Genomic DNA, 26577 nt, shown 5'->3' on the forward strand with positions numbered 1-26577 from the left:
TGTGACTTGCTTCACTGTTTGTCTATTAACACGTGTATTTATTTTGTATTGTTCTTGAAAGAACAGTGTGCACTGCCCCCCTCCTTCAGATGGGAAACCAATAAGGCTATTGTATTTGCCAGTTTGCTAGGGTGAGCCTCCCTCATAGCATTAACATTAAGGTCTACATGCATCAACAGCGTTTCTCTACATGGATGCATTGTGTGGGTGGGATGGAATTAAAAGGTTGCCTTGTGTCTTCAACGACTTGCTTGGTCAAAGACGTATTTCTTTAGCATACTGTAAATTAAATTGCTTCTGTTCACTGTATATAAAGGGCAACTAAAAAGCTCTACGAATTTTCACAGCTTTACATTTTTTCGAAGTAACTTGATCTACATTAATCTTAGGAGTGTTCAGCGACTGAGAATTGACGACAATGCGCATTCTTTCTGTTACGGTAAAGAAAGCAAGTAACTGAGAGAAACAGAAAGCACTGAGAGCTGAAAACGACTTCTCCAGTATTCAATCTTTCATAGATTCACATGCTTGTATCTTCCCCGTCGTCATGGTGGGAGTCTCCCGGTATATAATAACCATAGCAGTAGAAGAAAAAACTGCCTGGAAGCCATAGAGTAGTGAAACCACTAGGTAACCTCTCCTCCTCATTATGTGGCCCAAACTACAGCCAATCAGCAGCCAGCACCAGCCTACACCATTCCCAGCAGAGCCACCATACCTCAGATTTCCAACCGCCTTCGTGTGAGAAGGAGTCTCCCTGAGCTCTGCTCAGCTTATTCTCTCTTCACTGAACTTTTGACCTTTCACAGTTGGAAGTCAGGTACTGTTCTTCATTATCAAACTTGATTTCTTTCAATATGGCTGAAAACCCCAAGAAGAGCCTTTTCAGAGCTTGCAGGTCCTGTGGCAAGGCCAGACTGTATTCTGAAGATCCTCACAAGGAATGCTTGTACTGTTTGTACCCTAAGCATATTCCTAAGGACTGCAAATATTGCCGCACCTTCTCTGCTAAAACACTGAAGGATAGAGAAGCGCGCCTCTTGTTATGGCTTCAGAAAAGGAAAACTCATGACTCGGAGTCTGAGGGAGAAGCCAAGGGACACACCTCTAAGAAATTGAAAAGAGGGTCCTCTGAGGAAAAGGGTGAGGTGAAGAAACAAAAATCAGGAAGATCTAAGGAAGGTGAACCTTCTACTTCACTCCCTCCAACTCCTCTCAAGCCTTCCTCAGAAAAGAAGGCTCCGTCGTCGCTTCCGTCGACGAAATCTACTGAAATTTCAGTCAGACCGTCGACGAGGCCGTCGACGACCTCGACGACGACCGTCTCGTCAACGACGACGACGACGACAATCTCGACGACGACAGCTTCGTCGACGACGATGACGACGACGACTCCGTCGACGGTGAGTGCCAGACCTTCGTCGACGGCAAGATCTTCGTCGACGAGTATCCCGCCGACGATGCGAATGATTGTCCCGTCGACGGCCCCGTCGACGGCCCCGTCGACGGCCCCGTCGACGGCCCCGTCGACGATGAAAAAATCGTTGGCGATGCCATCTCCAACAAGAATAACATCAACATATATTTCTATAAAGAGCATTGCTCCATCGACGGGAGCGTTGACGAGCAAAAAAGGTGAATTTTCTACGCCCAAAATTTCACCCTTGCTGCCCTCTACCATTCTGGACTGTCAGGAATCAGAGGAGGAAGGTTCTTGTGGTGTTGCTTACAGTCCTTCGCAACTCCATATTAAACATCAGGATTCCGAGGAGGAAGACCACCAGGAGGCACAGGAACACTTCTCTTTTACGGAGCGGCCGGTCAAAGGCCAGATGAGATACGAGTCATTTCACCAGGCCTACCACTATGATGAGGAAGAAGAGGTGGATACGCCTGTGCGGGAAGAGGCCATGTCGGTGCCTATTTCTTTAATATCGGACCTTAGAAGCATGATTGATAGTTATTATCGTCGCTTTCCTGAAGATAATGCTCCTGCGGCCACTGGAAAAATCTCTCAACCTGCAAAGGAAATACCACTGGCTCAGCCGCCGCCTCCTCCTCTTCAGAAGGAGATCCAAAACGTTATTACAATTCGTGATGACTTAAATGATTCCGATCAGGATGATCAAGAGGAGGAAGGGGAACTTCCTCAGGATGAGGAAGTTGGAGATGAGTGGGATCAATATATTGCTCCAACGTCCCCGGCTTCACCTTTGCCTCAGTCAAGTTCTCCTCCAGAGGACATAGCAAGCTTTCATGATTTGATGGGAAAAGCGGCAAAGAGATTTAAGCTGGATATGCCAATCAAGGAAAGCGAATGCTTCCTTTATGATTTCAAGGAGTCCTCCAGGAAGTCGGTAAGAGCCATTCCTATTATTGAACATATATGGGATGAAGGGCTCAAACTAATGAAGAATCCTGCATCAGTCCCAGCATCCATACCCAAGCTGGACAAAAAGTATCGTGTTGTAGAGAAGGCTCCAGCATGTCTTATTGGTCATCCTCGGCCGGACTCAGTTGTAACTCAAGCAGCGCAAAAGCACTCCAAGAACCCTATGGCAACATGTCTGGTGCCCCCCGATAAGGAGGGCAAGAAGATGGACGGCATAGGTAAACGTTTTGCAGTCATGGCAGCAGCTTCTATCAAGGCTACCAACGCGATGGCCCTTCTGAGCCGATTCAATAGACAGATGTGGTCTGACATCGCTCCGTTACTGTCGCACCTTCCGGAGGACAAGAAAGAGGAGGCGACTACCATCCTGCAGGATGGGGCTAGAGCGGCGTCGGAGTCCATAGACGTGGCAATGGACATAGTGTCTATAGCTTTCCGCCAGATGGCAGGGGCGGTAACCCTACGGAGACAAGGATGGCTCAAGGCTACGTCCTTTCGGCCGGAAGTCCAGGCTAAAATATTGGACATGCCATTCGATGGCGAAAGCCTCTTTGGTAAACAGATTGATGAAACGTTACAAGGGATAAAAGCAGATACTGATACTGCTAGATCCTTGGGATCTTTACAGCAAGGTCGTTATCAGTCCTTTCGTGGACGAGGATCCAGAGGACGCTTTCAACAGCAACGTTCCTCTTACCAATCAAATCGGTACCAACCTTACAACCAACAGGGATACCGCCAATACTCCTCCAACCAGCAATACCGGTCCTCGAACTCTTCTTTCCAACAACAAGGAAGAAGAAGGTCCGCCGCCAGAGGGAAACAAGACTCTGGTCGCAGACAGTGATATTTATCAGGCGCCTCCAATTCCTCTTCAGATCGACCAGTTCCACTACCTCTCTCAGTTTCTTCCGCATTGGCAGTCCATAACATCGGACAGATGGGTATTAGACATCATTACACAGGGTCACACCCTGGAATTTTCGCAAAGGCCTCCAGATCGTCCTCCTCTCTGCAGAGTTCATCAACATATGGCAGCTCTCAAAGCAGAGATCTCATCACTCATTCTGAAAGGAGCGATAGAGGAAGTCCCATCAGACCAGCGAGGAACAGGGTTTTATTCACACTTCTTCCTTATAAGGAAAAAGCAATCATCAAAATGGAGGCAGGTACTGGATCTCAGAGATCTGAACACATACATAAAGAAAATTTCTTTCCGTATGCTGTCCTTGCAGGAAATTCTTCTACTGCTCCGCAAGGGAGACTACATGGTCTCTCTAGACCTGTTGGACGCATACTTCCACATTCCGATACACAAAAAACACAAGAAGTATCTGCGATTCATGGTGGCGGGGCGCCATTACCAGTTCAGAGTTTTGCCTTTCGGCCTGAAGTCTGCCCCCAGAATATTCACAAAATGCATGGCTCCAATAGCGGCGCATTTAAGACAACAAAGTCTCCAGGTGTTTCCATATCTGGACGACTGGTTAATAAAAGGACCATCGTTTCAGGCAACACAGAGATCCCTTCGGAGGTGCACAGATCTCTTCCACAAATTAGGCCTTCGGATAAACAAAGAAAAATCATGTTTTCTTCCGACTTGTACTCTGCAATTCCTAGGAGCAATCTTGAAAACTCAGGAAATGAAAGCTTACCCATCAGAAGAACGGGTAACAAAAATCTTGAATCTGACTGCATCTCTAGCAACAAAAAAGTTCACTTCCATCAGAATATTCAAGTCATTACTGGGAATGATGTCCTCTTGTATCCCATTGATTCCCAATTGCCGTTTACAGATGAGACCGTTGCAAGAAGCCCTGGACAAACAATGGGTCCAAGCCCTGGGTTCCTTCGAAGACAAGCTGGTCATAACCCATCAGATCAAATGTGCAATGTCATGGTGGGGTATCAGGAGCAACCTAACAAAGGGCCTGGTATTCGAAACTCAATCTCCAAGCTACGTCATGACATCAGATGCTTCATTACGAGGTTGGGGGGCACATCTACAAGACCTAGAGGTTCAAGGCCTTTGGTCTCCTCAGGAGACAACACTTCACATCAATCTCTTGGAATTGAAAGCTGTCTTCCTGGGTCTTCAGGCATTCCTTCCCAGGATCCAAGGTTCATCGGTCCTAGTGCGAACGGACAGCACGACAACAATGTTTTACCTGCGCAAGCAAGGTGGAACGAGATCAAAACCTCTGTCGATTCAGGCACAAAGAATCTGGAAATGGCTGCTGTGTCAAAACATATCGCTGCAAGTGGAACATGTTCCAGGAGTAGACAACTCAAAAGCGGATCTGTTAAGCAGGTCATCCGACATTTGCCACGAATGGGAACTATGTCGAATCCAGCTGAATCGGATTTTCAATGTGTGGGGCAAGCCAAGTCTGGACCTGTTTGCAACTCGAGACAACAAGAAGTGCAGACATTATGCCAGCAGGTTCCCCCAACAGGGCTCGAGAGGGAATGCTCTTCACCTCCGATGGACAGGGATATTTGCTTATGCCTTCCCTCCCTTTCCCCTAATTCCCTTATTATTGAGGAAAATGAGATCAGAACCTTGCCAAATAATACTGATAGCCCCAGCCTGGCCGAGGCAGTTTTGGTATACAGAGCTTCTCCAGTTGTCGGTGGAGCCAAGAATTCAGCTACCACCAACCAGGGATTTGATTTCCATGAACAAAGGCCAAGTACTTCATCCGCAATTGACATCTCTAAAATTGTCGGCTTGGAACCTTTTGAGCACGAGTTCCAGTCATTAAATATCACCCCGGAATGTCGTGAAATCTTGCAAAGTTCCGCAGCGCTGTCTACCAACAAAACATATTCCGCTAAATGGAAGCGATTCTGTATTTGGGGCCTTGCTCATGCAGTACATCCTTTGACGTCTTCTCCAGAGCAAATTCTTCCTTATTTATTGCATTTAGCCAGATCAGGGCTTGCGCACTCGTCTATTAAAGTCCATTTGGCAGCAATATCTAGATACAGAAGATCTCCAGGATGTCCATCTTTGTGGTCTAACAGACTGATCAAGGAGTTTTTAAAAGGACTATTCAGAAGGTTCCCTCCAATTAAGCGTCCTCCACCCACATGGCAACTTAACACAGTCTTGTCACAACTTATGAAAGCTCCGTTCGAGCCTATCCACAAATCTGAACTGCAATTTCTGTCATGGAAAGTTGCATTACTGCTGGCGCTCACATCAGCCAGAAGGGTTAGCGAGATCCAAGCTTTTTCTATACAGGATCCCTTCATACAATTCAGGCCAGATAAGGTGATGCTAAGAACTAATCCGAAGTTTGTACCTAAAATACCTTCGTCTTTTCATCTAAACGAACCAGTGATCCTACCTACATATTTTAAAAATCCTTCTACAGCGGCTGAGAAAGCTCTCCATACTTTGGACATTGGCAGATGCCTAAAGTTCTACATTGAAAAGACTAAAAGCTTTCGCAAATCAAACCAACTGTTTGTCTCCTACTCGGGGCCCAGAAAAGGTCTGGCCCTGTCACGTTCCTCCATCTCCAGATGGATTGCATCCGCCATTGTTTTTTGTCAGGAGAAAGCAGGAAGGCCTCTCGACATGAAAGTCCGTGCCCACGATACAAGGAAGATGGCGACGTCTTCTGCATTGCTAGCAGGAGTATCACTTCCAGACATATGCAGAGCAGCGACTTGGTCGAATGTGCATACATTCACGAAACATTACTGTCTGGACACGGAATGGAAAACAGATGCGGCAGTGGGACAGGCAGTTCTACGACATCTTTTTAAATAAGGTACATGTTTATGAATGTTATTCAAATGTTTTTTTTCTATATAATGTGGTTTTTCCATATGTGCTAATATCTGAAATAGCAAAGTTTTATTGTTAGTATTTTCTTTTTCTGAAAGTAATTTATGGCACGCAGCCCCGAGAAAAGAAAGGGGTCTAGCCTAGAAACGCTCTAACTACAAATACTGCTATCTACTCTGATACAAGCATGTGAATCTATGAAAGATTGAATACTGGAGAAAGAACTAGTTACTTACCTGTACACTATGGTTCTCCAGTATTATCTTTCATAGATTCACATGCGCCCTCCCGCCTCCCCGTTTCCTTTAGGCAGACCACCTTTTTATCTCTGGTTTCCTGCATAGCTCACTCTTGGGCGGTAGGAAATCTGAGGTATGGTGGCTCTGCTGGGAATGGTGTAGGCTGGTGCTGGCTGCTGATTGGCTGTAGTTTGGGCCACATAATGAGGAGGAGAGGTTACCTAGTGGTTTCACTACTCTATGGCTTCCAGGCAGTTTTTTCTTCTACTGCTATGGTTATTATATACCGGGAGACTCCCACCATGACGACGGGGAAGATACAAGCATGTGAATCTATGAAAGATAATACTGGAGAACCATAGTGTACAGGTAAGTAACTAGTTCTATATTCAGGCATATCAGGTGACGCGCCAGTGAAAAAAAACCATGTTAAGCCAGGGGAAGAGAGACACAAAATGTCTTACATGAGATCCTGGCCTTCACAGAGCCACGAAAGACAGCCGCGGCCGGTAGTGGGAGTACCGGCCGGGCTCTAACGTGGGGAGGGGGAGGGGCAGGGTGGGGGGTAGTAATGTATGGATTATGGACTTTAATAGGTAAGTAAACATAAAAATAAATTAAACGAATTTCGTTGCACACAATGCATCGCATTTGGTGATGCAGTGTGTGCAACGAAATTCGTTTTATTTATTTTTATGTTTACTTACCTTTTAAAGTCCATAATCCATACATTACTACCCCCCCCACCCTGCCTCTCCCCCTTCCCACGTCACCGCCCGGCCGGTACACCCACTACCGGCCGCAGCTGAGGAAAGACTCTAAGCAGGTGAGAGTCAGCCTCCCGGATTGACCTTGTGAGCAGCTCCCATGTCATCTTAACCATATGTCGACTGGTTAATTCTCATTGGAGCTACTTAATACGGATTCCCAAGGCCATCACATTCATAGTGACACACCTTGCCAATGTGGAAAGTTGTAGTCACAACAACACACCAGAGTTAATCTGTGAATCTGTTTAGTAGACAAATCAAGGGTAACCCTGAAACTTGGAACCCTGCTGAGAGGAGCAACACTCCTAGTTACTTCATTACACAATGCTATGTTCATGCTGCTGTTCATTTTAGATTCCATTACAGATGTCTCGCTTGCTAGTACAATGGAATGTGGCATCATAACCTCTATCTCTAGGGCCTCAAGAAAACGTCCGCCCTGCCCTTTTATCAGCGCTATTGATAGGGCATTGTTTTAGAGATAAAATATGAACTTTGAGGTGAGGAAGTCTCCTACCCTGACCAATGCAGACATCAAAAGAAATTACAGACCACTTGACCAGGAGATGGTGGGGTAGTAGGTCTTCCAGGAGTCAACAGCCTCTACCCACATCCATAGGTGCTGATAGTAGAAATGAGGGGGTGCTGCAGCACCTCCAAAACAACCATGCTGCAGTTAAGAATGTGAAGGAGTAGTAAAGATGCCTTTAAATCTGATGTTTATCTTGTCACATTTTCAATGCATTTAAAGACAAAGGTCAAAAGTCAGGCTATGTCTTCTGACAAATTGATGTTTATTCTTTTAAAAGGGATGTTGATGTTAACTTTACAATCTCTAACTGCAAAGGAACAGAATATTGTAAATTTAACTATATGACAATCTTGCCGGGGTACAAAGAGTGTGAAAGGAAAGGCTGTAGGATGGTGTTTTTTTCTAACACACAAATAGAAAATGTAATATCTAGTAAATTAACTGTACCATTATTTCAAAAACTAACAGCTGCAAAGAAAGCAAAAATTAGGTAAATTTTTCAGTCTGTGATGGAAACAAAGATTATTTTAATAGGATCAAAATTAATCAGGGCATGCCAAATGATATATGTTTGCTCAAATCCTTTTTCCACACATTACAAACGAAAATGTGCTTTCTGTAAATGTCAGTGAGCTACTGCACCATGCTTTAGTGATATGCTTGTGACAGTGTGCTCCAAAATGCACCACCCAACTTGTACCCTTATCACACTCCTGTCAAATCGACATGGCTCATTTGCCTCACTTGTTCTGTGGGATACTTGGATATTTTACAGTCCCTTTCTTCAGTGGGGGAGTCAGGGGATCAGTTTTTTATGTATCGTGAAGTTTTGGTTTTGTAAGGCAGTTGCCAGTGTTGATTATTTTGATATGCACCTGTTTCAATAAAGCAGCCTTTTACACACACAAGAAACTGGTCTCGGTTTGGCTTGTCCCTCTCCCTCCCAAAGGAGACAACCCATGTTGTTGGCGCTCTCACAGAAATGTATTTCCGATGTGTGTTTTGCACAACAGTCTACCTAATTAACCAAGTATCTGACAAGGTGCGAATATGCGGGTCAGATGAAGCCCTCCCCTGTGTTAACCTAGCCTGGCACAGAACATCAAGGGCGTCTCTCGGCCAGCTAATGATTGGGCTAAAATTGAAAGCGCCATTTGTACCTCGAGCTCTAAACTGTGGTTCCCTACACCTTCCTGACTCTGGGCCAGATGATTGCCTTAGCCAGAGTGAAGATGCCGTTTTGCGGCCAACTGCTGATTTAATTAAAGCAAAGTATCTTACTTATCTTGCAATCTTACTTCTAATCTTATTCTCCAAGTACAAGCTATTGTATGGTCTTTTTTCTTATCAGACTCTAAAAACTCATGCCTCATTTAGAAAGCATCATCGTAAATCTTGACAAAGTCGCCATAAAAGCACATAGAAATTGAAGATATCAATGCAAACAATATGATAATAACCATGGAGTAAAGCAATTTAAATTAGTTTAAATTCCTAAAATTCATTTATTAGCAAGATTTAAATACTTGCATTCATTATCTAAAAGGAATGTACATTAAAACAGAAACAAACATATATAATCAAACTTTAGCACCAGAGGGTCATAAACACAAGTCAGTGCATGTTCTTAGAGAAGCATTCTTCAAAAGGCTAGATTTTTTTGTCTAGTCCTCCACATATTTAACAGGAAACCGGGAAACAACAAATAGAATTGGTTGACAAGTATTAGTTATCATAATCTTAATTGCTATTCTAATATTTCTAATCCCCAGGTTGCGACAAAGCTGCAGAACCCGCTTCCTCCTGTAACCATGATAATATGGGCACAAAATAACAATATGGTGGATTGAGTTTGTAACCAGGGGACAGAAGGGACCGGAACCATTTGAATCAGAAGAGATTTGCTGCCATTTCACTGTAACTGACCGTATTGGTAAACTCCCAAACTGGAATGTCGTATAAAGTGCTTTTGCGAGAGGCAGCCCAGTCTCACAAAGAAAAACCTCAAAGGAGTATACATCTTTAAACTCGAGGAAGGCAGAAGTGAGGGAACTCACCCTCCTATTCCTAAAGAGCACAGCATCTATAAAGTGCCAATGTAAACCCTTGAGGGTGGGACTTTGAGATCCCACGTGCGATCTCAGGGGTAGGAAGCATTTTCTTCAAATAACTGTGTTTTACTACAGTTGTAGGTGCGACTAGCACATGATTTTCCAGGGGCCAAGAGTACCTCGCGCCTAAGGCTGGAGTAAGAATTTACTACTCACAAAAAAAAGATGAATCTGGCCTGAAAATTGAGGATTAATTCCGATAAAGGACACGAGTTGGGCACCCTTGCTCACATAACATAGAAATTGGATAACCACTCAGTAATTTCAACAACAAACATCCAAGTGTAGTTTAACAGTCCCAGTAATAGTGTCAAGGTCTGGAAATGAAATGAATACATTTTAGTGTTTTTATCTAACTAGTGAGAATGGGCCTCACCGGACAAAAAGCTCAGTGCATAAAATCTTGTTCTAGGCGTTCTTACCACCAGCCATAAAGCTTCATACCACTGCAAATTGCATGACTTAGCAGTACCAAACACCTAGCTGGGAAGGAAAATGCTAGGAGACTCTGCCAAGGTGTGAACCCTTCTTCTATGGGCATTCTATTCATGCCTTTTAGAATCTTGTGCACACATTTGGATGTGCGTTCATTTGGTGACAGGGCTACCTTTTGAAAATCCGAGCACTGGACAGTCGAGATTCCATGCAATTTAGGGAACGTCCCTTTCAGCTCAACCACCAGGACCTACAATACATGCTGGCACCAGCTAAAAACTGCACTCAGTCATAACCAGCACCTGTTCGGGAAAATACTCCAACGTGTTGCGATTGTCTATTATTCTTCAATATGTGCATTATGTTTCTATTTAAAAAAAGAGATTCTACAAAACCTGGGCCTAGAGAGCAGAAAGATCTATGCCATGTGGTGGAATCGAGCAGAAGCAGCAGGAGCAACAGAGCCAGGAAGCCCCCATAACAAAGGGTTCAGTCATGGAGGAGATATGCTGATACCGTTGCCACCTGATTTGTTCCTTCAAGTGAGCGTTTCCATTGCATGTGGCTCTTCAGTAGCTACCCTTTTGGTATCATTGTGGCCAGTTCACGACGAGCATGCGAGCAATTGTGCTAGGTCAGAGTCATAAAGCTGCTGTGCAAAGCCGGACACTGGACAGATTTCCAGATTTTTTCGAATTCACAAAACTCTACATGAGTATTCATTGAAATATACAAAAATCTAAGATTTGTATTGTGCTCCTCCTCTGATGAACCTAGGCTGGTGCATTCTCTGCAGAATTGTCCAAATACTGGACAACATACTATTATGCTCTTTATCTCATCATATTCTCTGCAGGGAAAATGTTAAAATCATCTGCACTCCAATAAAATCTGTTTTTATTCCCATTATTGTTGCACCCATTTTACATGACTGTCACAGCATGAGGTGTGTGTGACCAAGGCCTAGGGAGCTGCTGCTTTGAAGCCAATAGCACTTTGTGGTTACAGAGTAACCGGTTAAAGGGGAGGAGGGACTGGTAAGGCCATCGAGAGGGTTCTGTTTTTTATTCCTCTACTCATTGCAAGGAGCAGGCTACGACTTGGGGCTGCTGTTTGAGTGCAGCATTACTGAGGCTGCTTCACCTCAAAGAGGTTCTGAGATAGTGGCGACGGACAGTGAGTGGAGTCGTGTTTTCCCACCCACATGCTCAACATTGGTGCGGCCACCTGTAGGCACGTTTCAGCCTTTGGCAGAAGTGCTCAGGGAGACTGCTTGGTCTCTTTCCGACAGAGAATGGCCCTCGCCTAAAAGTGCCCAGTAAGAAAGACACACGATTCATAGCCCAGGTAATGGTCTGAGATAATTTAATCTCTGCTATTCTTTGCCTGCCACATATCATGTCTTGTAGCCGAGAGGAGTGTATGTGGGCAGGTGAAGAAGCTGAAAACATTCTACTTATTCATTTACAAACTAGCATATTTCCCTCTGTTTGAAATTAAAATAGTAACAAGAGTAAGCAAACATAAAACAGCAGTACCCTTCAGCAGTCTCTGAACAGGGGAGTGCCTCTTTCTAATTAATGTAACAAATACTATGAACATCTTAAAAGCCCAGTGTCAGTGCAAAAGACAGCCTAAGTATGCACAGTGTTCTGATTTCCAGTAGAAATTAACCAAACAAGTCACAGCAAACATATGGAAGGCAACAATTAAAAGTGAGTTAATGCTCCATTTTTCAAATTTTGAGCTTTCAGAATATTTGATTCCATTTGCATGCTCATTTCCAATGTTTCTTCAGCAATCCAGGTATATAGCCATGGTACTATTTTATATATATAGTTTTTTTATCTGTATGAAGGTGTATATGTATATCTTTATTTGGGGAAATTAAATGAATGGTATGCCCAGCTATAAAATGAACAAAAGGAAAGATGAAGTGCAAAGATTTACTGACAGAAAGATTTCTCCAAAAAAGCCTTTGGGATGGCAGAAGGTGAGTCACATGTTAGTTGTGTACTGACGCCTCCCCCATCCATAACATTTAACTAGGTGCGGTTTAAAATACATGTGTTATGTAATTGTTCTTACAAAAAAAGCCTGTCCCCTCCAAACGTGCCAAATTTCGGCATGACTGCTCACTGGCATTCCTGTTGAAGTTAATAGTGATGCATACCAATCAAACATTATTTGGGTATTAAGATCATACCCTCTTGAGAGGCCTTTCAAACATAATCAGTTTTAGTAGATGGATTTGAGAAAACACTCTTTAAAAAAACAGTTCTAGCACTATTTCTCCTTCATTTTTATGGAGGGAGTTGGGAAAATTCCAAATCTTCCACTAAACTGAACCGAAGCTAAATTGCATTTTGCCACTCTTAAGCCCTTGGCGCAAGGAGGAGATTTGAAGCGCTTGAAGTTCTGCGCGTGTGTCTCAGGGCCTTAGGGTGAGTTGAATGCCCGTGGAGCTTAGGGTAAACAGAAGCCTCCTAGAAACACATGGTAAACATGATCCCAATGACTAAAGAGGAGAAGGATCTTCCAGGTCAGAATAAGGAAGATCTACAAGGCCTGAGGATGAACATGGCTATCAGGGGGCCGGAGGACGAGAAGGACTGTAAGGACACCCGAGAGTGAGCAGCAGTGCTAGGGATCTGATACCGATCAAGAGTCTCAGGGGACAGAAGAATGGACATGCGCTGAAGGGTTCGGAGTGTACTGGAAACAACTGACAAAGAACAAGAGCCTCGATGAGTGGCATGAGTGAGTGACAGCATTTGTATCGGACCCTCCACCTCAAAGGGCGTCTTCCTGCTGATTCGGTGTGAGCATGGCTCACTGGTCCCTGAGGGTGGACAGAATTCTCTAGAACTTTAGGTATGATCCTCTGGAGACGGGACCTGCTGGTACCTGGGAAATAAGGACACCTGGATGAACAGGAACGTTGGGGGCTGAAGGCAGTTCAGGGACTTGAGGGTGAGCACTGGAAAGAGGCTTAAGGGTGAGCGACACATTCTGGAACCTGAGGGTGAGAAAGAAATTCATAGCCCTGAAGATGAGTGTCAGGAGATCTGTGGGTTATATACATGTGAAAAATTGTGGTCCCAGTCTTGACTAAAGTTACTGGCCATACAAGCTTTAAAACCCTTCAATTATCACAAAATGTTCCCAACTTTAGCGCCATGATCCGATCTAAATGTCTTGCGAAGCACTGTATTCTGTGAATCTGGGACACTTTTTGGATGCTGGAGCCTCTTTGCAGTCCAAATCCCAACCTGAGCAGTGGCGTCTGAGACCAGGAGATTCTGGGCAAATATGTCACATTTCCCAGGCAGATGGAGTTTTCACCGATTGCAATTTGTTTGCTATATGGTTATAAAAATCCGACCGTTCTGTTGTCTTCTATTTGTCTATTTCAGGGGCCTGGTCAAGTTTTGACTTCTATGTGTGACTGCCTACACTGCAGCAACTAGAGACCACCTAGCCAGGTTTGAGTACCACGTAGATCTCGGGAGTGCATTCACCTCAGCACAGGAGACAGCACCTCGAGCTGCGGTGCATGCAGTCTCATCTTAAGTATTTTGGGACACTGGGCACAGTGTTTCCACAAAAGGAGCTCTCTGACAAAGTTGGGAACAAAAAGAACCTGATGATCAATAGTAGATTATCGATCGCTGCAGTTCAAAGGGCAGGGGCTGGTAGGCATCTTCCCCTCAGATGTTCTGCCAAACGGGCGGGAAGTCCCACACTCGTGCACACAGGTTCACGCGGAGGTGTAAACAAGCTGCTTCCACAAACTATGCTCAGCTCTCGCCAGGAACGGTTCCAGGAATGGGCTTTGTGTCGCAGGTCTACGGCTTACTTGCAGTGATTACTTACAGCTCAAACTATGTTAATCCCTTTGCGTCGGGCAGAAGACGCGCACAGTGGCCCATACAAACACGGCATCTCTCGTCACGACCACTGCACAGGTATAAAGTGCGTGCGCTGCAGTGTGAAGACGGACGGTGAATTAGCGAGTCAGGTGCAGCAGCCGCCACAGGGCGAACTACACACCCGCAAGTTTCAAACAATTATAGTTATCAAAGACGGAACTCGCCCTCAGACAAATGGAGAGGAAAGGCCTGTTGGACCTCATATGCCACCTTCGCCCAACCCGCCCGAGGCTGTGCCACGCACCTTCTACATATGTCAGTGAACTCAATGGCCAATAGACATTGATGTGGGCGTCCTGCCCCGTGCGGGCAGGGGCCCAGTGACTCCCATTAAGTAAAATAAAAAACACATACATGAGCACTAGTGTGGATGAGGGATCTCTGAGGGTGGTCCTCCTTCTGCGCCGCATTAGCCCCTCAGTGAATTCCTTGCATGCCGATCCTCGGGTGACGATGACTTGGAAATCATTTTGCTCCTGAACGAGGTCACCCGCATGAAGGGCGGAAGTACTCGCACAGCAGTAGCTACCCACCCACCCTGAGCTGGAGGCATAACGGAGCGACACACCCGGCAGCACGTGCCTCTACCGCCCATGCTCCCTGTATCTCTGACAGAATTGCATTCTGAGGGCCGAAGCGACAGTGGCTGTACATGGAGGCGCATGAACTGTGATGTCGTGTCCCTCAGCACCTCAGGCTCACCAAAAACGCGGGTTACGGGTGCTAGAGTACATTTTCAGTGTAAAATCGTGATTTTCAGCACCCCCTTGTCCAAGCACGAGGGCTCACTGGGGAGCGGAAACTTTCACTACTGCCAGCTCGTTAACCTTGGACGCCAGAGACTGGAAAAGAGCCGAACACAAGCTTGACCGGCCGTGACCGCTGAGCGGCGCCCCCCCCCCTCCAAAATTAACCCCTACAAACACCACCACTCACCCACTGCGTGTGGGTGGAGTCTCCCACAGGTGCCCAGAGGGATATGCCTACACTCTGCACGTGCGGGATGATGTCCCCCAGAGGTGGTCTTCTTCAGCAAGAAACAGACGTAGGAAGTGAACACCCCTTCCCAAATTTCAGGCTGAACTTGTAAGTGCACCCAGCCAGGGCACATGTCACCCTGGGTATAAAGAACACAACAGTGCCAGTGCGACCCGTTGTCTGTACAAGCAGGAAATGGAACTGAAGTTATGTGCAATTTCACGTGCATCGTTACTCACCCTGGTCTCCCCCAGATCCGGATCTTCGTAGTACCCCTGTCCTGATTCGTATGCAGCGGCCCCGGGCACCAGCACCGAGTAGAGGAAAAATAGAGTGCCCCCCAGCAAGTGCATGGTGGCCGCGGGCGGCATTGGCGACTGTCTCTCTCCAGTCCAATAATCCAGTGGCAGCCGATGCTGCGATGCTGAAAAGAGCCCCGCTCACCCCAGGCTCCGGCGCGGCTCCAGGTAAGGCAGAGGCGGCTCAACCCCCAGCAACCGCTTTCTGTAGGTGAAACCAAACTTTGGAAGACACTGGATACCGGCTGCGGGGAAATCACTTCGCCCCGGCTGTGAAGAGATCAAGGTGCCCTGGTTTGGGGTGATCACTTGGTCCTGGGAAGATCATTGGGTCCTGGCCGCGAGGCCAAGACCTGGTCCCGGCTGTGCGGATATCGACGGGTCCCGCGTTGGGATTCTCACTTGGTCTTGGCACTGGGTAGATCACTATAGTCAGGGTTGGGTAGATCACTCGGTCCGGTCTGCGAGGAGATCACTGGACCCCAAAAGAGAAGAGTTCCCTGGGTACCGGCAGTGGAGAGATCACTAGGTTCACTTGATTCCGGTCGTTTGAAGATTGTCGCCCCCGCTGGGAGTTGAACACTTGGCCCAGTGTGCGTGGAGTTCTCTACGGCTCGAACGTGGACTGGAGCTATCACTGCTGCTGTTCCTGCGGGGCTGGGATGGGGAGGAGGTGTCCGGCGCGCACTGTAGCAGTGACAGAGCAGGGCTCGGCTGTTCACAGTAGCTCCAGCAGCGGGCGTGCGGAGGATGTCGGGGGAGCGAGCGCAGGAACGCAGGGCAGGGCCCTGGCGGGGGAGGTCCGGGGATCCGGCACCTCCCTAAACAGCCCTCCTCACCACCCCCCAGAGTTCCCTGCACCCCGCGCTGGACACTTAAGGCGGTCGCCGCTGTTTATAAACAAAAGAAACCCAGCACTGGAGACGCGCGCCTTCTGCAGCATCCAACATTCCGGGCTGTGAGCGGGCCGAGGACAGCCCGCATCTGCGGCTCCTCCAGGGACCGGCTTTATGAGTTCAAGCTGACGGGAGCGTGATGGGTTGCCACAGTCACAGATTTTTTTTCGCATGCAGTCTTTTTTTTTGTGCTAATCTGCCGGGGTTGTCCGCTCACAGTTTTGTTGCATTTGTCGCGTGAGGTACTAAAAGAATTCAAAATGTTCATCAACTTTGTCCTTGAAAGTTGCCAAAATATCGTTCAGGACACGTGAAACAGTGACCGTAGTGAGTTCAATCTGTAGTACCACCACTCTCTAGAGGCGTCCAGAAAAGAAAGACGTATGAAACCTGTGCACAGCAATCCGTTCATTTCCAAATGCTCATTAATACCACGATGAACGTTTGAAATTACTTTATCAGATAAGTTTAATTAATTTACATACTTTTATTGCTGCTGTTGAATACAGCGCTTATATAGCCAAGGGCGATAAAACGCTGAAAAGAGAAAGAGCATGAGGGGAAAAACATCGTCTAGTGAGAGATAGTACAACCAGTTATATAATATAAAACGTCGAAGAACTATATCATGGTATGAAGAGAAGCAAAATGTAGCATACGTCAATAGCGAATCATTGACTGGGGTTAAAAGCAAAATAAATACAAGTACAAATAAAAGCAATAAGAGCAATGCGATAGGTCCCAGCGTTGGTAAGTTAGCAATGATCTGGGGCACAGCAGTCCTCTGAACAAGAAGACTTTCATTTCTTTTTTGACTGTAGATAAATAAGAGACAGTGCACATTACAAGACCGTGAATTCCAAAGTCTTCTCGCACTGCCAGAAAATGATTGAGACTTAAGGACTCATTACGATGGCTGTGGGACCACCGCTGTCAGGCCGTTGGTGGCGGTCCCACCACCATCGGACCATGCAACACCACCCGCCGCATTAGGATGGCGGGCGGATAGTCGGGAGGCAGAGAGAACACCAGACACTAATCTGAAGGGTTCAAAGAGCCCATCAGAAGGACTGTAATCCCTACGATGGCGGCGGTGCCTGCTCAGGCACCACCATAGGGATTATGATGTCAGTTTCCGCCAGCCGTTTCACATGGTGGTTCATCCGATATGAAAGGGCAGACGGAAGGGGACTTGGGACTCCTAGCCGTTCCCACTTCCCCCAGGCCCTCCGCTATGGGTCCCTTGTGCCCCCCAACATATCCTTGCACCATGTGGCAGGAGCCGCATGGTGCCTGCCACATAGCGCAGGGATATGCAAAATGTGTTTATTTTGCACTGTGGCATGTTGCAGTTGCAATACCAAATATACACGGTGTGACCGCCTTGAAGGTGGTCGCATCCTAATGTCGATGAAGGGACCGTCGACAGCTAGTCATTCGTTCCCGATAGGATGGCGGTTGGACGAAAGTCCAACTGCCATTTGTACTGCTTTGGCCGCCATAAGTGTGGCAGGGTATGCTCAGATGTGAGTCCCTTGCTCACTTTGCCACTGGATTCAAGCAAGCCGGGCTGAAGAAGGCTGTAATGCCAGAAACCGGTCCACGGAAGCTTGTTTCCGGTCCAGGGAAGGCATGGCTTGGCAGTTCGGGCTGGACTGTTCCCATGAGGCACAGGGTCCGACTGATTTGCATATAGCCATGTCTGATCTGGGGTGGCAGAGTGGGCTAAAGAACAGTGATGGATTAAACCCAGATCTTTTGACTGGGTGTGAGTGTTTGATTGGTTCAGATGCTCCGTCCATCACCACCCCCTTTTGTACTGCTTTGGCCGCCATAAGTGTGGCAGGGTATGCTCAGACGTGAGTCCCTTGCTCACTTTGCCACTGGATTCAAGCAAGCCGGGCTGAAGAAGGCCGTAATGCCAGAAACCGGTTCTCGGAAGCTTGTTTCCGGTCCAGGGAAGGCATGGCTTGGCAGTTCGGGCTGGACTGTTCCCATGATGCACAGGGTCAGACTGATTTGCATATAGCCATGTCTGAACTGGGGTGGCAGAGTGGGCTGAAGAACGGTGATGGATTAAACCCAGATCTTTTGACTGGGTGTGAGTGTTTGATTGGTTCAGATGCTCCGTCCATCACCACCCCATTTTGTACTGCCATTATATGGAGGCCCATAGTTTTTTTTCCCATTTGAATGCAGGCGGTTTGACTAGCAACAAATTAGATCTGCAAAAAAGAGGTTGACCTTCTGAGAATTTCAAGTTTTCAACCCGACAGCTGGGGTGGTCGCTGAGTGTAGGTTTTGTGAGTGATGCATGCTAGCTGCAACTGAGCACTAAATTCAAAAGGTTGGCAATGTAGTGCTAAAAGCACAAGAGCAATATGATCAAACCTCTTGCTTCCGCAGACAAATCATTCTGCAGCATTCCACACTACATTGAGAGGGAGAAGGGGGGCTCAGGGCTGTGAGGCACAATTTGCTGTAATAAAACCGCAAGAGAATCAAGGTTTAAACAAGGAACTTTACTCATCCTCAGGAATACATTGGCTGAAATGACAGACTGATCTGAGTTGCGAGCACCTTGGGTCAGGTCACTGATTTGGGACAGAAGCTTAAGTTGTCTGTCATAGATGACTCCCCACAATTTGGCATTGTCAACTATGATGGAATGACGGTCAAGGAAGTGAACAAGTTGACTCAAGAAAGTACCTGTAAGTTAGACGACTTCATGGGTGAGATTAAGAGAAATTTTGTTTCCAAGAGTTTAATTTAGGTGGTAAGTGGGTATATATATTTGAATGATTAAGAGAAATTTTGTTTCCAAGAGTTTAATTTAGGTGGTAAGTGGGTATATATATTTGAATGATCCCCGGTGTCCTTCAGAGGAAAGAATTATCAGTTGGGGAGGAAATATCTAGGTATGGTAGAGTGTCATCAGTATATTGGTGCTACATGGTACCAGAGTTCTTGAAGATGACCCAAGAGGTTCTATGTAGAGACTGGACAAGGTGAAAAGTTAGAGCCTTGGGGAATCCCTAGTTGTATCTTAGCCATCTTGGAAAAATAGTACCAGATTTTAATGGCTTGGAACCGAAAAGATGGACAGGAATATGTTATGTTATAAATTGTTTTATAACGCGCTCTGTTACTGACTAGTATCCTGGCGCGGGGGAGGGATGTGCAGTGAGCAGAGGGAAGAGTGGGGAAGTCAGGCAGATTTAAGAAGTCACATTGAATAAATGGGTTTTTAGACCTTTCTTGAAGCAAGTAATAGACTGAGTTGCACGAAGGTGGAAAGGCAGAGCATTCCAGGCTCTGGCAGCCCTCACGGAGATAGCCTGGCCACCTAGCCTGATGAACTTAAATCTGGGCACAGCCATCCTGCATTGGTTAGCAGATCGGAGACAGCGATTGGGGACATACAAAGAAAACCGTTTACTCAAGTACAGTGGCCCGAGCTGATGAATCGCTCGGAAAGAAAGAACCAGTACTTTAAACATGATCCGCTGTGCCACCGGGAGCCAGTGGAGGTTGCGCAGGTAAGGGCGGATGCTAGACCTCCTGGGCAAATTGAACAGGAGTCTCACAGCCGCGTTCTGAATCACCTGCAGCCGTTGGATCACATAAGATGGTAGTCCACTGAACAGGGCAATCGCATAATCGAGCCTGGAGAGAATGAGGGCACGCAACACTGTCTCCTTGGTCTCTCTCAGGAGAAGAGAAAAGAATCTACGCAAGGCTTTGAGAGTGCCGAAACAGACACCCGAGAGTCTCCTGATATGGTATTCAAACTTCAAGTCACTTCAAAACCAGACCCCCAAATTCTTAGCTGGGCCACCCATGGATTTGGGGCAAGGAATGTCTAGTGGCCATAGAAGGTCTTTAAAGTTGTCGGGAAAGGATCCATAGAAAAGAACCTCAGACTTCTCTTTGTTGCACTTAAGCTGAGCAAGTGCTAGCCAACGAAAGACCGAAGTGAGGCAGTGCTGAACTGCCGATGTGTCCAAGTTGCCCCCTGGCCAGGTAAACAAAATTTGCGTATCATCGGCGTAGGCCATCATTTTTGCCCCCAGATGTTCAGCCAGGTAGATCAGAGGAGTCAGGTAAACATTAAAAAGCAAGGGGCTGAGAGTTGACCCCTGCGGAACTCCAGTAGTAAGTTCCCTAGGGAGAGCGGCATGCTGTGGCATCCAGACCTGTTGCGTCCTCTCATTCAAAAATAACGTCAGCCTGTCAATAGCCGATCCAGCAATGCCGATGGCAGACAGTCTGGTAAGGAGAAGCCCATGGGGTACCGTATCGAAGGCGGCAGAGAGGTCTAGTAAAATCAGAACCGCCCTGCAGCCTCCATCGAGGCACTCCCGAATCGCCTCCGACACCTCCACCAGAGCAGTCTCGGTGCTGTAGGCAGCCCGGAACCCTGATTGAGCAGGGTGCAGGGCGCAAGATGACTCAACAAAATGGTCCAATTGGCGAAAAGCCATTTTTTCGCAGACTTTAGCCAGTGCCGGCAACAGAGATATCGGCCGGTAGCTTGATCGGGCGGCAGGATCCATCCCGGCCTTTTTTAGAAGTGGCAGGAGTTTGGCCTGCTTCCAGCAGGACGGGACAGTAGCAGTGGAAAAGGAGATGTTAACAATCTGGGTGACCTCTCTACACACTGTATCAGCCACCCCTCCGAGCACCCTGGCCGGACACGGATCAGTAGGCGACCCCGACTTCAGGGACTTAAGCACAGCAAGGATATCTGCTTCAACAGAGGGGGAAAGGCAACAAACTGATCTATAGGCTTAGACACAGGTAAGGAAGGTAACAGGAGTGAGGACTTATGACTGAATAGTATGATTTAAGAACAAGTTCCTCAATGCCCTTTCTCTCTATGGGGATGCTGAGCGACAGAGAGTGATTGACCATGTCAAAGGCACCAGGCCAGTCAAGGAGAACAAGAAGGCAGGAGCTTCCAGTGTTGAGACATCATAGAAAATCATCAGCAACCTGGAGGATGGCATTTCAGTTCTGCAGCCATATTGGAAATCGGATAAACACTTATTGAGGCAATGATCTTGATGTGCTGCACAAGGAGAAGAGATACAACTTTCAAGCACCCTTCGTATCAAGGGTAGACCAGAGATGGGATGAATCTTGTTGATACTGTTACTTCCACCAAGGGCTTCTTTTAAAGGTGTGAAACCTGCCAGATTTTGAAGGGTCAGGCAAAGTACTTTGTGAGAGAGAAGAGGTAACAACCAAAGTCTGATAGTGTAGGATCTGACAGGAGAACTCATATGCAATTATTCCTGGCACTGCATCAGTGACATGGTCTGTCAATTTCATATTAAGAATGGTGCTAAGATGATTATTACAATAGACTTCAATAAAGTCGGCACAACTCCGCTGCTGTTCACAAACCTACAGGCGGACACCTCTGCTTCCACTTTTCCTATCTTTTCTGTGCAGAGATATCCACCAAGGAGGTAAAGATTTCTGCAAATGTAGGTTTACATTTTTGTGGGAGGACAAGTGGGAGTGGCTGGAAAATGGGGAATACTTATTACTAAATGGGATGGGTGTAAGGAGGGAAATGCTAATACAAACATGCACCCACAAGGAGTAAGACCATTGCTGTTCACAAACTACGCTTTCAAATTTACTACAAACCTAAATATGTGTCAAGACAATATATATATTTCATTATTGCCCATCCATCCACATGAATCAAAAACCTGATATATATAGTCTCTCTCTCTCTCTCTCTCTCTCTCTCTCTCTCTCTCTCTCTCTCTCTCTCTATATATATATATATATATATATATATATATATATATATATATATATATGAAGAAAGCAGCCCCTGCTCCGCCAATGAACGACGGAGTGAACAAGGTTTTCAGACCTCCAAAAGCCTCACGTAATGCAGCGACAAATATGCCCAAAGAACACTGAAGCCTCAAGTGAGTTGCAGAATGGCGTTTTAATTGAAGAAAGATGACGCGTTTCACTCCACTAGGGAGCTTGTTCACATAGCGCGCTCAAAGTGATTCAAACATATAAATAGTAAAAATAAAAGTGGGACAATGGAAAACAGTGTACACGCCCTCTCTGTGTTACAGGCTAAACATAGTGAAAAGACTTATATGCATACAAGTGCAAAAATAATTTTTTTTAAATAAATAAGGAAAACAGACTATTATGTTTTTGTTTGACTTACTGATAGAAATTAGTACAGTGTGAACATCCAAATTGACTCAAATAGTGGGTTGAAACAAATAAATGAAGAATTCATGCATCACAATGAAAACAGGAGAAAAATAAGACTTTCCATATAGAAAAGAGACCACAAGTTTCTCTTATTCATAATAACGACATATATATTTGTTTTTAAATTGTATTAACAATTGAAAAGGATTTACAGTAATTCAACACAACTCCTAACAACATTTACTACATATTAATAAAATGGTTAGTAAATGTGTTTTTTAAAATGATAGTTTAAAAATATTTATGAATTAAATAATATAGTTCAGTTATTCATTTATTACAAATTAAATTTGATAAGTGAATGTGCTGTACCATTTTATTGTATTAGCTCTAGATTCTAGGATAATACTTATTTGACATTAAGTTAGTTTTATATTATACATTGACGTATTTTTATAACACATATAACACAGAGCGTAACGATGTAGGTGTGCTCAATAGAACGATGGATACGTTCAGAAACATAAAGGTATTTAATCTAAACTACACAAGACCAAAACAACAAAAATCCAACATACACAGTTCAAGAGTATGGTTTCAAAAGAGTTCTTAACGTTGCATTAAAATAATCCACAGTTGTGTCACGTTTTAGCCAAGAGTACCATTAGATGCAACAAAAGTTCCAAGTGAAAGCTGCAGCGTTGAAAAGCAAGAGATGCATCACTCCTGAGACCCTAAGGAGGCGATGCGATAACCCCTCTGGACGCAGCGGGCGTGTTGCGATGACTCCGGTCTGTATGGGGAGGGATGCGATACCTTGCGTGGATTCCGGTGCGCAGGTTTCGGTGGAAGCGGCTCACAAAAGGTACGATGCGACGATCTTCGGCACGGCGACGATCTCAGGTGTGACGGCGATGCGCGACGCAGCGTTGATCTTCTCCTCTCGCGGCCCTTCGATGCGATGGCTCTGCGACGATTCTCGCAGCGACGTGATGCGGTCCGCAAGCAGGTGGTGCGACGATCTCACCCAGTGACGACAGGCTCTGCGACGATGTTCAGCGATGGTACTTTTCCCGCACCGGAGCGATGCGTTCTGCAAGCAAAGGATGCGTCGGTTCTTGCAGCGGCAACAGGCCCTGCGACGATCTCAATCTTCAGGGCAGCGGGAATTTCCTTGCACTGACGGGGATGCGCTCTGCCAGCGAGCGATGCGTGAAACTTTGCAGAAAGTCTTTAGTATCTTGATTTCCAGCTTCCCAAGCACAGGTACAACTTCCAGAGGCACCGCAACTGGCCCAAGCACTCTTGGAAGGACAGAACTCTCTCAGAAAAGTTCAGGGGAGCTGGGGGTGAAGTCCTTTTGTTCCAGGGACTTCTTAGCAGGGAGCCAGCTCTTCTAAGGCCTTTGGAAATTCCTTCAAGCAAGGGGACACAGCACAAAGCAAAGTCCTTCCCCTCTCCTTGGCAGCAAAGCAACTGCAGGTCAGTCCACAAGCACACAGCAGGACAGTCTTCCTTCTTCAGTCTTCCAGCTTTCTCCTTGGCAGAGTTTCCTTCTTGATTCCAGGATGATCTAATTTTCTGTAGTCTGGAGTCCTATACTTATACCCCTAAAAGTCTTTGTTCCCTTTGTGCAGGAGGGCTCTGAGCCCGGTCTGAACCACTTCTGGGTGTTCCTTGAGCACTTTGTTTTCTTGGCCTCTCCTTTCCTCAGAGAGAGGGGCAGGGTCGTTAACCGCCCAGCAGGAGTTGGAGCCAGCTTTGTGGAAGGCAGGCACAGCCCTATTCAGGCCCAGGTGCTACCGCCTCCCACCACTCTAGATGCAGATGGAGCTATTCAGCCCAGGGATGGCCCACTCAGCCTCTAGGAGCCACCCAACCCCTGTCACTCACAAACCAGACAGTCAATTCACAAACAGGCCAAGGCACACAGAAAGGTCAGACAAGAGAACAGTCACTTTCTAAAAGTGCTGTTCTCAAACACAGGATGTAAAAACCACCTTTCCTAAAAGATGTGTTATTAGATTCTGAGTACAGGTTTAACAGTGAAAATTAATACCACTCACATTACTCGCTGGGTTCCTGAGGGGCACCTGGATTGAAGATACCTATAGACCTAGGAACATAAGTATTTATACCTTAGTGATCATGTCATAACGTGACAATGAATTATAAAATACAACTTTGGACTTGCTCTGCATTTTAATAATGACATTCGGGTTATCATCTGACCAGTATGATATACTAATGGGAGCGGTATTATTATACTATTGTACATGGGATTGTTGTCTACCTCGATATATGAATATGACATAAAATCTATGCATAGCATCCCAAATTTAATATTTATAATATTGAAATTGTGGATTCCATCTAATCTGGAGGTGTAGGGAACGCATAAGCATTAGCCATCACACTCGCTAGACTGTTCAAAAATGGACGCGCAAGTCATTTGACTTTGTTGACCTATGAGAGGTGAGGAATATCGGCACACGTAAAGTAAAAAGACTGTTGACCAGCCGATTTAAAAACTCTGCATGAAAGCAGATACATCCGAATGAGCGTCTGACCAGTGTGAGATACTAATGGTAGCGGTATTATTATACTATTGTGCACGGGATTGATGTCCACCTCAATATATGAATATGATATAAAATCTTTCCATAGCATTTCAAATTTAATATTTTAATATTTTCAATGTTGAAATTATGGACTCCATCTAAACCAGTAGGCGCAGGGGACACATAATCATTAGCCATTACACTCGCTAGACTGTTCTAAAATGGCGGTGCTAGTCAGGTGACTTTGTTGGCCTATGAGAGGTGGGGAATATCGGCACACGTAAAGTAAACAGACTGTTGATCAGCCGATTGCAAAACTCTGCATGAAAGCGGATACTAATGTATATGTAGGAAACTATATTATCGCTGTAAATGATGAGAGTAACAATGTGTACAATTGACTTTTTAAATGCCGTGGCAATGTACAAACACGGCCATGCAAGTCATGTGACTGCGATGACCAATCAGAGCCGGGGAAGAGCGGTGTTCGGTAAAGTAAATAGAGCGGAAATCATTCGTTCGGCGTTCCGGTGCTGAGAAGACGCCGAACGACTATTCTCCACTGGTAAAATCTTCAAAGTGGTTAGACACGGCGGGGTAGCACACAAGACGAATTTGGTGAGATTAGATATACGATTCTAATTACTGCCTACGTGGCGTTTTTTTCCCCAGATAAAAGTACTGAAGGGAGAAAGGATCACACTCACCGCCGGGGGTTGTAATTTGATATTAAAAAGGTGTTTCTCTTGAATGGTATGAGAGAAAAACTGGCCAACAGGGTAATTATTATCCATTACTTTGTAATATTCAAAGTTTCTCCTGTGGTTAACACACAGTGGAATAGTAGGCAGTCCCTCATACATATGTATTTATTTTTGATTTACAGCACTCAAAGCGCAGTGTTCTTGGCAGTGGCAGCTCATTATTTTGCCCTGAAGAAATTGCCTGATAAAGACCAAGGCAATGAAACATGTCGGCTGTAAGCAGAGTGTGAATCGATAGGTAGTATTCACATCTCTCCTTTTTATGTATATGTGTTTACTGTTTGCAACAAGAGAATGCGAGTAAAAGTTTTTTGTGGCTTGTTTGCACAGTAACTTTTTCGTTATATGTTGAATGTTGTTAGTCCTTGTCACATATAAGTTTTGTGTACTCTGCACCATTCACTGTCTCCTTTCCTTTGGGTCTCGGACACGTTTACGTTAAGCTAGGTGGCACCGATGATGAGAACAGGGCCATCCTGGTGAGTACCAACCAGGGGTCCCATTGGTGGTGCGCCCGTGAGGTGCCATCTAGCTATTCACATATTTTTTCAATTGTTGTCCTTCTGGTGAATGTTCGTCCTGTGCTGTTTCGTAATGTGTTGATCAGAGTATGGCTACCTTTTATTATGGCAATAGACTGGGACACGGTAACAATCTCTAGAGTTAGAGGT

The 26577-nt window shown here is 45.8% G+C and overlaps 1 protein-coding gene across 3 annotated transcripts in view; it reads right to left on the reverse strand.

The window, feature by feature from the left end:
* VEGFC (vascular endothelial growth factor C) overlaps nucleotides 1-26577 on the reverse strand; it is a 551666-nt gene that overhangs the window by 480196 nt on the left and 44893 nt on the right. The window contains exon 1 of one of the 3 annotated variants that reach the window (XM_078677686.1): nucleotides 15428-16438. The exons of 1 other annotated variant lie outside the window; for it this stretch is intronic. In XM_078677686.1, coding sequence (XP_078533812.1) covers nucleotides 15428-15559 — 132 coding nt within the window. In that variant the 5' untranslated portion in view covers nucleotides 15560-16438. Of the gene's footprint in view, nucleotides 1-14912; nucleotides 15000-15427; nucleotides 16439-26577 lie in introns of those variants that run through there. One more of the 3 variants, XM_078677688.1, reaches the window with a different exon arrangement.

The sequence above is a fragment of the Lissotriton helveticus genome, chromosome 2_1 (genome assembly GCF_964261635.1).
Source record: "Lissotriton helveticus chromosome 2_1, aLisHel1.1, whole genome shotgun sequence".
Lineage (NCBI taxonomy): Eukaryota > Metazoa > Chordata > Amphibia > Caudata > Salamandridae > Lissotriton > Lissotriton helveticus.